The sequence below is a fragment of the Xyrauchen texanus genome, chromosome 18 (genome assembly GCF_025860055.1).
Source record: "Xyrauchen texanus isolate HMW12.3.18 chromosome 18, RBS_HiC_50CHRs, whole genome shotgun sequence".
Taxonomy (NCBI): Eukaryota; Metazoa; Chordata; class Actinopteri; order Cypriniformes; family Catostomidae; genus Xyrauchen; species Xyrauchen texanus.
The window spans coordinates 38,399,087-38,411,339 of NC_068293.1; the positions used below are offsets into that span (position 1 = coordinate 38,399,087).

Here is a 12,253-nt window from a genome sequence, read left to right on the forward strand (position 1 = left end):
ACCTGCAGCAAACCTTTGGCAACAATGGAGTTTGCCAAAAAGCTCATTTGCATGGGAAAATGATCAGTGGTGGATTTTCCGCAATTGTGCAGCAAATTTGCAGTGAACTCTCGATTTTTCTAAGGGCTGGTATGGAAACGCTTCTGGGTCTTTTGAAAGTTCTGTTAATTTAAATCTTTGTAACAATTTGGAAAGTATGTAACAAAGTGATATGGAACTGTGATGCCATTTAGTTAAATAAATCAACACCCTGGAACATTTTCCAACAAATCAGAAAAAGAATACCACAATACTGTGGTATGATTTTGTGTAAAAACCAAAACATAGCTGTGCAAGTTTCTTGTATCATAGCATGGGTCTCTTTCTTGTGTAATAGAATAATGTCAACTCAGATCAATCATTTATGTCCATTTACTTATTTATTTAGTAAGTTTCAGAGTAATAATTGGGACCACGTACAGTCAGCAGGTCACTATAGCTTATTCAACTCTTTTAAGGTGTTACAAGAACCTGATCATCCTAACAGGATATATTTTGTGATAGTAACCGATTGAAAGTGCATTAACCTACATTTATATTTTGATTACGTGATCATTCAGCAATAGTCCCTGTCCTGATGTTGACCATTTCCCTTATGTCCATGAGACTTTGTTGATAAAATGTGGTGGTGGTTTACCAAGTTTTCAATGTATTTCTGCTTTCATATGAAAGAGTCTAAAAATAGCCACATGCTATTAATAGTGTGTGAACTGTTGGATATTAGAATGCTGAATTATAAATCCATCCCATTTGGTCAAGCTCATCTGTTTCTTCAGAATGTGCGAGATCCAAAACAGGAAATGACTCAATACCAGCTTGTAATCTTTCAACTAAACAGGCATTTCCTGCTTAACTTGTTTTTTTTTTTACTTTTTGATTCTACCATTTATCCCAAACAAGCCCCCCATCCATCCCCCATAATTTTCTCTGTCTCTCCAGTTATCTTCTTATGAAGAGGAAACTCTCTAGATTTTATTAGTTTCTTGTGCTGGTCATTTGTGGTCCCTGCCTTCACATGCCTTCATCTCTTATTTTATGTGCAAATAATTCTTGTACAAAGGTTCCCTCTCATTTTTGTTGTAGCTAAGAGAAACCTATTTCAACAACTAATATCCCAGATCTGTGGAATGTTTAACCATTCCTTACCCACATGAACTATTCATTATTTTGTGATCATATTTTGGTAGATATTCATTTTGAGGGTGTTATACTAAAAAATAAGATGTATATATTTTCTGCAAATATGTTGGCCTAATGTGCCACAGTTAGAATCATCTGAAGGTGCAGTCACGTCACCAAAACTAAAATGTGGTGTTTCATGTCAAATCAACCAAATTTCAGACATCCAGGCTGAATTTTTAGATTTTGTTAATATGATTTTATGACAATATGATTTTTAAATGATTATCAAAGCCATAACAGTAAATGCTATGGATTTATGGAGCAATCAATTATTTTGTGCAGGGGAGTGACAATTGACACTCAAAATGACAATTTTAGCATATTTTACTGCAAAACTACAGAGTGAACAAAATAACCTTAGAAATGTGGCAGCATCATTAATTCATTTTACACAAAAGTTGTAAGGTATATTACTAGAATTTGTTTAGAATTTATTTAAGCACCGCTTGTTGCCATGCTAATGGTTTGACTCCTTATAAATTGTGGTTCAGAAGTTTCTTTTTTTTTTGTCTGTATTAAGATATGGGGCTTGCAATTATGGCTCCATCCATAAATTGTAAAATCTTTAATTTCTTTAACTAGAAAATCAAAACAATGCAATGGGACCTCTGGTTCAGTTGATTTGGAATGACCATATTGTCAAAAATAAAGATTTTTCCAAAAAAACACTTCTTGTCTTCCACTGGTCAGATAAACTGATAATCCAGACTCATTTATGCCATTGGTTGCCATGTTTGCTGGTCTGGATGATCAAACAAAATTGTCTAAAGGCCATACATTACCATTATATTTAAGGCCCAAGCACTGAAAGTGCGAAGGCCTTATTGTTGTTCTAAGGATTATTATTATTATTATTATTATTATTATTATTATTATTATTAGGGCTCAAGCACTGAAAGTGCTTGTAAGAAGTACTCCGTAGCACACCCATTTTCACCTACAGTCACCAAAATTTGGTATGTATATAGTTCTCATCAAGCCGAACAACTTTCATAATTATAGGCATTAGCTCAGCCCAACAGGAAGATAGCCATTTTGGATTTCCTAAAAATCGCAGGCTCTGAACTTTTAAATAGTTCTCCTAGGGAACTAATTTTACTGGCATCAAATTTGTGCAACATCATGCCAAGACATTGTAGATGTTAAATTGCTAAATTATTTTTTACATTTTGGACTGTCACCATGGTGAAGCTATACATTTATGGTGAAAAATGGGAAACAGGAAGTGCTTTATATCTTCTGTGTGCATTGTGTGATTTTGATAAAAAATAATCTGAATGTTTCATCTTGGAGACTGTTGTGGTTCAAGGTCATCATAGCACCACCACCTGACAGCAGGAAGTGTGGCACTGACAACATGCTTTGAAATAGTTATCTTACATTTACCCAAATCACTTCAAAATTGTTTAGAATAATGTCAAGATACATCTGATGTAAAATTGTGAAGGATTACTTGATATCTTAATTTGTGTTGCCATGGCAGTGCATTAAATGTTGTTATTATTCTTTGTATGTGTTTTTGAGGCTCTTGTCTTGCTTTCTTGCTTGTCTTTGTATGCGACTCCATATCTGAAGTGGTCCTTACCTGATGAATTCATCCGCGCTGCATACAGTATTTGTGTTTTTTTTTTTGTGTTTTTTTTAAACACTGTAAAGTTCTTGAAGGGCTCAGAAAAGCAGATGATGTGCTCATCATAGGTTTGGTTTAAATACATTTGTATTTAGTGAATGAATGTAAGATGTCTAGAGGAAACTCTTTTAAGTCCTGCCATCAATCCCTCTGGAAGAGTGGCCTGGTCATTGTCGTACAATTGAGAACTGAGTCAGTCCTTCTACATGTCTCTGCAGGTGACCTGCCCCCTGCTGTAGTATTCCGTCCAAGCTAAGGACATGGAGGAGTGCGAGTCTCCCCCTGCCATATTTAAGAGGAGGGCCTGGGCTCAGAGCCGAGTCTCCTGGCAGGCTTCTGAGTCGCAGGACCAGGGCACAGAAGAGCTGCTGTCTGCCCAGCCTATGGAGGGTAAGCCTTCGACAATCGCTAAATCAGGTACAGCACATATCTAAAGATTCAAATGTTTGACTTTTCTGTGGTCACGGTCTGGTAAATACTAAGTGTGTAGATGTTTTATATTGAAATATATTCTAAATTGCTTAAAGGGCTGAAAAATCTGATTAGATACTGTTAATACAGTCTATACATATTGTATATTTATCTTGATATTTTTTAGCCCATTAAGCCCATATATCTCAATATTTGAATCATTTCAACCAAACAGACACTGTAGGCAAGTAGATTCAAAATGTTTAATGTAAGAACTAAAACACATAAGTTATAGTAAATATATTTGTATCAACATATCTGAATAACACATCCAGTTTAATGGCACAGACGTTTGAAGGTAACTCTTTCACCCCTTCAGTGCTGAGGTTTGTTAACGCCACAGTAACGCAAGGATGCACGTTAAAGTTCAACCGGGCCATGCATTGGCCAATCGCTCCCATCTGCATATTTGTACCTGCGTATGCTACAAAAAAAAAATCTGTCTGAACTTGATTCAATCATGGACACTGATTTCACACATTAATATGAGTTTTCCTCAATTAAAACTACCATTTAATCTCAACTTAAATACTTCAAGTAGAGGGAACATAATTGTATTGAGTAAAACCAACTAAATTAGATGTTAAATTAAATCAAATCTCTTTCTACGATTAACTAGCTTGTACACTGAATGCTAGCGTGCTAAATGCATCCTAATGGAACTATCCTATGATTAGCATAGCAATTGCTCAATGAGTAAAGCAATATAGAGAAACTCAAAGCATTAAACACAAAGTCTCCCCCCTTTACATTCATCTTGCACACACATTATATAACCCTTTAAAAAAATTATCTTAATATTGAGTGCCATGCAAACCATGTTGGGAATTAAAAATCTCCTGCAGTTTCAGTTAACCAAACAAAAAATATTTGTGTTGTCCCAACACACATGGATTAAGTAAAGCTTGAAATCATTGAAATAACTGTTTAAATCAAGTTTTCTTTATTACTTTATTTTATATATCTCTATATGAACAAGGGAGGATTCAGTAAAACTAACAATGGTTAAAAGTTTATTTTTTGATTGTAATATATGTTTGAGATCGTAGGGATGCATTGATTTGAATACTTTAGGGCCAATACGCAAAATTTGTGATTGCTGATCTGATTGTTGACTTTTTTTCCAAAGATCTCCTTTTACCACACTTTTACATGCATTATGCCAGAGAGCAAAACACATGAAGTGAGCTGCAGCAAAATGAACCATTCTAAAAAATGTGTCAGAACAATTTTCATTTTGAGAAATGTGAACTATTTGAAATATAGATTCGGTAATACTGAGAATTACTGGAAATGGACATCTTACATTTTATACACAAAATAGCTGTTATTAGAGGCAACCACATGGCAAATGTTTTATTTAATTTTTTTTGGCAAAGTTTCCCCCATTATCTTTAAGTTTCGATGCAGTGCTGGGAGGCTTCGGGTGGTTAGCTCTGTAGGAAGGTGCGCACTGCAAGTCGTAATTCTGTAATAAAAGCAGCAGGGAGACATTATTGAGATTTGGCTGCTTGAACTAGGATTTGATTCAGCTCCACGCAAGTCATGATAAACCAATTAAGACTAAATAAAGGTTTCTAACAGGCCTCATTCTCAGCCAAAGGGAGAAAATACGACAAACGCAGACTACAGAGCATGTTCAGAGAACATTTTCTCTTTACGCGATTAGATCTGGTTGCCATTGTTGCTCTGTCTGTTTTTAAGGAAATTCCTTTTTTTATTACGTGGAACGTTTATATGTAACTTTCATTTTACATTCCCTTTGTTTTTATCATCAGGTCCTTTTCCAAACAAGATAGCGAGCTGGCTCAGAGACTGCAGGTAGGTTACTTAACAAACTCGTTGCTCATAAAATTCAAATGCAAATGGTGTGAGAGAGATCTTTGTACACGGTGTGACGTGAATTGTTAAGTAAACAAATTGCTCTGAGAGCGTTTTAAAGGTTCTGGTGTCACTGACAAGCACACTGCAAAAACATTATTTTCTTAATCTGTATTTTTGTCTTGATTTCCAGTAAAATATCAAAATATTGTTGAAATAAGATCCATTTATCGGTGAAGCAAAATCGCATAGACTTGTTTTCAGTGAATATCAGTTTAATTGAGTATATATTTCTTACCCTATTGGTATATATATATATATATATATATAATTAAAAAGATTCTTGTTTTAATCATAAATTTATCAACAGTTTGTGAAGTTTTGAAATGAAAACAAGCTATATATTCAACAAAAATAAGCATGCTTTATTAACATAGTAAATAAACAGGCACGGTTAACCCCAAAATTACCCTCATGTTTTTTCAGACCTGCATGGCTTGCTTTCTTCCATGGAACACGAGATGTTAGGAAGAACGAAAGCCTAAGTCACCCTTTCCCTTTGTATGGAAAAAAAAATGCATAAAAATGCATTCATATTCAAAAATCATATTTTATGAATTTTCATAAATACATTTCCTGAAAACAAGTCTTATTATCTTACATTTTGCTTCAAGTGTATGTATATTCTGTCAAGGATATTGAGGTGTTTTACTTAATAAAGGCAAAAATACTCATTATTTTTATTTATTTTTTGCTGTGCAGTAAATTTGAGTCATGTGAATAATGTGTACTGACAGTGAGGCAGAAAGTCAGGAAAGTCATTACTTGTGAAGACTGACTATTGCTCTTTGTGTTCCAAGGCCTTTTCTTTTCCATGCAGTTTTTGGGGTATGTTTGGGTCCATTGGGGCCCATTATTGTTGAAGTTGTCCTTGCAGAATTTTTAGTCTCTCTTTCTATACTGTCAGGTCATTTATTTATTTTTTTAATGATTTTTATTTTATAAAGATGTATGACTGTTTTGCTCTGAAGTATAAGAGGAAAGAACTTTTGCATTTGTTTACTTTGTAGATATACAGTACGTCCCTCATGACCGACATAAACCTTCCACGTAAAAAACTAAATCAGTTCCAGAATTACTCGTAAATGTCAGTCATTGCCTTATCAACATTCTTGTTGCGATTTAAAGAATTTGTTTGTGCTTGTTGTTGCAAATAAATTGGTTTGAAGGAAAAATGTATCCCAAAAAATTAGTTCTATCATTATTTACTCATCCTCATGTTGTTCCAAACCATTTTTTGTGTTATCGTTTAAGTGGAACAAAAAACTATTTAAAAAACAAACCACAGGACTCACTTGTAATACAAGTTTTTTTTAAGCCATTGTTTAGCTTTGTGTGTGGATCAAACTGAAATGTATCTTTATTTACTGCAAATCTTTCTCTGTACTGGCACTACATATTTGGTTACGACACACGCAACATGGTGTTTACTATCAATGACTTCAAACCTAGTGCATCATGTCTAAAAAATAAAAAAAAAAGCGCACTATGTTTTTCATTGTAATGTGGTTATTAGAGTTTGGGTGAAATGGCAACAAAAATTATATCTCAATATTTTTCAGCGAATTGATCTTGATTATTAAATATTTGATTTGAAATGGCATTAAAACTATTTTTGTATTTATTGTTTGTTTATCAGAGGAATCCTCATTTCAACAGCCATTAAAGCCAAGTAGATTCAAAATGTTTAATGCATTAAAATAAATATCTAAAAAGAACAATGGCTCGTTTCCACAGTTTATTAAATAAACTCAAAAACTATATTTAATCATTTATTTTGATGCACCAACACAACAGTACAGTAATACAAATCCATATTTACCTACTTATATTTGTTCTAAAACTTTTTTGGGAACAAGTTCACACATTTTGGAGCCCAGATACATTTTATTATAATACATTATCATACATAAATATTATTATATTAATCATTATGAGGATTATATTTGTTTTGTACAATGACAACACTTTGTCGCATTTACTTCACCTGGAGCTTCTTATTTGGCGGAAAGTTGAAAGTGTTGTCGTGTATATTTCATCTTTTCTTGAAATTAGTCTTTTGACGTGCTCTTTTGGGAAATGTAGTGGCCAAATAAAATATGCCCTACTACAATCATAGTGATATTCACAATATTGCTTAATATTATATCGCCAGCAAAATAGCCATGATAATGCCATTAATATTCAATATATCACACAGCCTTACCAGTTATGTAAAGTGTTTCTAAAGTCATAATTGTTGGTGAAGGAAATGCCATTCGAGTGTGGATGAGAGGCATAAACGTGGTAAAATCAATGGCCATGGCTTTGGTCTGTCCCTCACTTAAAGCAATCGTATTGCTTCAGAAGACCTTAGATCTTGTGGATCTTGCTTTCCTTTTAGGAGCTTGAGAGTCCCACCTGGTCCCATGGACATTCTGAGTGAACAAAATGAGTGAATAATTACAAAATTACACATTTTGGGCTATCGACTCAAGTTTATTTAATCAAATTCTCTAAAGTAGTGCAAAATCCCCATCACCGTTTGTGCGTGACACAGATGACAGCATGTTTGAGCATGAGTGCCACACACTAGGTCAATAAAAATAACTCGTGCTACCACTGTCCTAATTCCCAATTCCTGCTTATTATCATTAAACACACATAAGACAGACATCCTCCTACAGCCTAACAGGAAATGTAAGTGTCTGTGCTCAGCTGTAGAGTTTGCTGGATAACCGGAGGCAGATGACTTTAGTGGCGGTGCTGCTGGTGTTGTGTGACATGGCCAGCAGGCAGCAGAGTGCAAGCTATACTTAGCCTCAGTGGCCGTCGTTTTACATGGTGCGTTTTTTTTTTTTTCTCACACCGTTTGAATCTCCAGGGGTCTAGATGAAAGTTGCGGGAGAGTTCGGAGACATTGTCCTGTAAGTGTTCTGCAAGAAATTCTTGCAGTTTTGTTGTTTGTGTGAGTGGTGTATGATATGTTGTTGCTTTTAGAGGGTTCAGAGGACTTAACATGCCACATTGTAAAAGTAGAATTTTTTTTAAATCAGGATTTAATGTATTTTAAAACAAGATACATTTACTTTCTATATATATATATATATACACATTATATAAACTTCATTTAAGACATATCCTCTTAAAAATATTATAATAAAACAAAGCAGAAAATGAATTTGTTAATTTGGGTTAAGTGAAATATTCTCTGTAAACATGTCTTATACAGTTTTAGCTTCTTACATAAAAATGATCTTGTTTTAAGGATGTATGGGTATTTTTACTGGAAAACAAGACAATAATGCTAAAACGAATGTTTTTTTGCAGTGCAAGAGACAGGCGGGGATTTGTTTTTGTGTGTTTATGCTTAAATCAACTCTTAAATGAGGGAAATGGCAAGTAGATATGGTATATTTTTCATCTCTCAACAGGACTCCTCTTGGGTCCTCATTGGACGAACGGAGCAGCAGTCCGTCCAAAGGTAAGCTCACTTTCCATAGACCTAAGTGGTGTTTTGTTGTGCATTTATGTTATTTAAGTCACAATGGTCGACTATTTACTTATCTTTCAACAACTTGTCGGAAAAACAAGGTCAAGTAATTTGTAGATTTTTTTCTTTTATTTATATATATATATATATATATATATATATATATATATATATATATATATATATATATATATATATATATATATATATATATATATATCAATTAATTATGGTGTCTCGATTAATCACATTTATTTATATATATATATATATATATATGTGTGTGTGTATGTGTATATATGTATGTGTATATATCCAAGCATTAGCATACAGTTCACATTAATCCATTTCACAAGTGAATTTGTCAATCAGTTCGAGGTTTATTATGAGGGCTTGTTTAAGGACCTTTCAATTTACACCTGCGTCAGACATGTTTGTGTTGCATCTCGTTTGTTGTCATAAACATGAAATTTTTAGGTCACTGTGTCAAGTTAAATTTAGTTTAATACTTAGAAAAAATCTTGAGATCCCTTAGTTCGAATTTGCGATCCATCAAGTGTTTTGAACGCAAGAACGTAACGCATGTTTGTGTTGTGCTGCTGCTGAAAGGTTGTTTTCTTCACTGTATAAACTGTGCATTGCTCATACAGCTGAAGTTTCAATTACTGTCCTCTGGAGTAAACAGATGGTACTACAAGCTTGCATTTCTCAGGAATCTTCCTTATTATGGTGTGGGGGCATTGCGATTTTAATTATTTTTAATAAAATTTATTGCACTGAATTAACGCATTAAATCGACAGCCATAATATATATATATATATATATATATACACACACAGTACTGTGCAAAAGTTTTAGGCACTTAAGATGTTTCACAAAAACATTTGTCTTAAGATGGCTATTTATGTCTTCAGCTTCAGTGTGTCAATAGGAAACATACATTTTAGACTCCCAAACATTACTTTTGCAAATAGAAATGATTAGAATAGAAGAACAGGGAGCCCTGCAACAGATGGCATGTTCCCCACAGACCCCCCACTGAACAGAAATTCAGTCTGGGATTATATGAAGAGACAGAAGCAATTGAGTCAGCTGAAATAGACAGAAGAACTGTGGTAAATTCTCCAAGAAACTTGGAACATCCTATCTGCCAACAACCAAGAAAAACTGTGTCCAGGTGTATCTGGGAGAATTGGGGCTGTTTAAAAGGCAAAGGTGGTCACAGCAAATATTGATTTAGCTATTTTATGTTAACTGGACTTTGTATGATGTTAATTGTTAAATGAAAACTCTTTATGGTTTTATTTTTGAAGACATCCTCATTATGCAACAATTTTCCAAGTGCCTAAAACGTTTGCACAGTGTGTGTGTGTGTGGGGCGTTGTTTTTTGCGGCAATGCTTTAATTAGCATCTTGAAAGCTTGCTAAACTTAAGTTCTTTGACAGTATTCTAGCGATAGACCGATAATTGGTTTGACCAATTTTTTTAACCGATATTTACACTCTTCCACTTAATCGGTTATCAGTGCTTTAATATTGGGTTTACCTATTATGTTAGACACAAAAATGTAAATATTTAAGTGTGGGCCTTTGAAAAAGTTTATAGTGCATCTAAGTACTTAACCCTCCTATTGCATTCAGAATCTGCATGCATCAGTTTAGACCTGGTGGAATTTAAGCTTGTAAATCATTCTTAAGCCAGTGGTTTTCATCTAAAACTATATTGCAAGTCATTAATACCGCTTAACTCTTGTAAATCATGTAAAAAGTTGTAGATTTATAGCATTTGAACTGACAAATATAAAATTTATAAATTAATATTCCGTTTTTTTTAGGAATAATAAAATACAGAAATTATTTGACATTTCAAAATCTAAATTAAACTACATCAAAACCAGTGTGATACATGTGAAGACATATTTTTATCAACATTTCTGTGGCATTTTAATTAAAGATAACAATGTAACATTTTTATTAACGTATGATATGAGAACTACTAGTAATTTGAATGAATTTCCTAATACTCATAACTGCTCAATACAACTTGGTGGTTAAAAGCCAGTTTGTTCTTTTTCAACTAAACATCATCAGAACTGTACAACTCAAAGTATAGAACATTAATACATCTTTACTATGTTTTTAAGCTAAATCTATTCTGTTTACTTCCATGAACTGCTATATGTTATTGCATGAGTACTCTGCAAGCTGGTTCATTGTCAGATTGCTGCAGACTAAAATGTGGACTATTTTCTTTCAGACTCTATTTAGACTAAAATATGCATGACATTTTGCTCTTGTTACACTCCCTTTAGAGAGTAGTACCTTTGATTTGGTTATTTTGTCATGTTTGTTACATCTGTCATGTCTGTTTTGTACAGGAGTGTCTGTGTGTGTGTGTCTGTGTGTGACTGTTGTATACAGTATGTGCATGTTTGTAAACATGATGCAGTCCCAGTGGGAGACAAATAAGTGTGTGTGAGAGTATGGGAAATACACTCTCATAAAAATAAGTAAGGTGTTTATAAGAAAAAAATGTAATTCATAATGTACAAAAATAATAATAATAAAATATATGTAATGTGTGTAAAGCCACATTTGATGCCCGAGTCAAAATTGACCCGTGAACACAAAAGATGCGAAACTCCTGCCAAAATATAAAGTAGGTATAAACCTTAATTTAATAGTGAATGCAAAAATGTAACTTTAAAAATGTAAGGCAGAAATATTTTTCATATTGCTTATAATATAATAGCTATACAGTTTGCAGGGTTTAAAAAACAAACATAAAATCAAAACTAAAAGCGTGAAAATTTAAAATGGACCAAGACTAAATCTAACAAAAAAAGCAAGAGCTATATTTTAGATATTTAGAAGTAATTTGATACTAAAATACTATTTTATTTTCAAATGTATTTTATATTTGATTGTCATTCATACGTATTTGAAGCCTGAAAAGGAAATCATATCCTTTATTATCTGGCCCAAGCTAAATTTGTATAAATGACTTTGTGTGCATGAAGCAGACAGTGACGGTTTGTACTGACAATTAATCATCATATTTGTGAAAGACCCAAAATAAACAATTAAACCTCTCAGCCCTAAAACAGGCAATTCATTGCCATAATCACAAATTACAATTAATCATAATTTCATAATCGTGACTTCCATGATTTTCAATATTAGGTTCCAACCTTGTGAATTTTTGTTGAAAAATATGTTTTATATTTCAAAAATGTCAAACAGTGACTACAGCTTGTATCTTTATTTAAAGTGCAATTTTATGACATCATATAAATTGAAGGAATGTGAAATTTGTTGGATTTAAAATGCTTAAATGAAATCGATAAGTCTGGCAAGTAAAAACTAAAATATACTAGCTAATGGTGATTCTTTATTTAATTTACCGTAGAGGGTTGCAAAATCAGAAAGAAAATAATGTATGCGTATTTTGATAGTCTTGACAAAGTCAATACGTTTCTTATTGGTTCCTGTACTAAAAACTAAGTGGTATTTAAAAGTAACGATCTCGGGTCAAAATGACCCAAACCCAATAGAGCAGTTAAAATTAATTCATTGT

The 12,253-nt window shown here is 33.2% G+C and overlaps 1 protein-coding gene across 2 annotated transcripts in view; it reads left to right on the forward strand.

The window, feature by feature from the left end:
• Positions 1 to 12,253, forward strand: part of itprid2 (ITPR interacting domain containing 2) — a 71,160-nt gene that overhangs the window by 23,499 nt on the left and 35,408 nt on the right. For both annotated transcript variants that reach the window (XM_052148447.1, XM_052148448.1), the window contains exons 2-4: positions 3,070 to 3,268; positions 5,101 to 5,143; positions 8,617 to 8,666. In XM_052148447.1, the coding sequence (XP_052004407.1) occupies positions 3,112 to 3,268; positions 5,101 to 5,143; positions 8,617 to 8,666 (250 nt within the window). In that variant the 5' untranslated portion in view covers positions 3,070 to 3,111. The remainder of the gene's footprint in view (positions 1 to 3,069; positions 3,269 to 5,100; positions 5,144 to 8,616; positions 8,667 to 12,253) is intronic.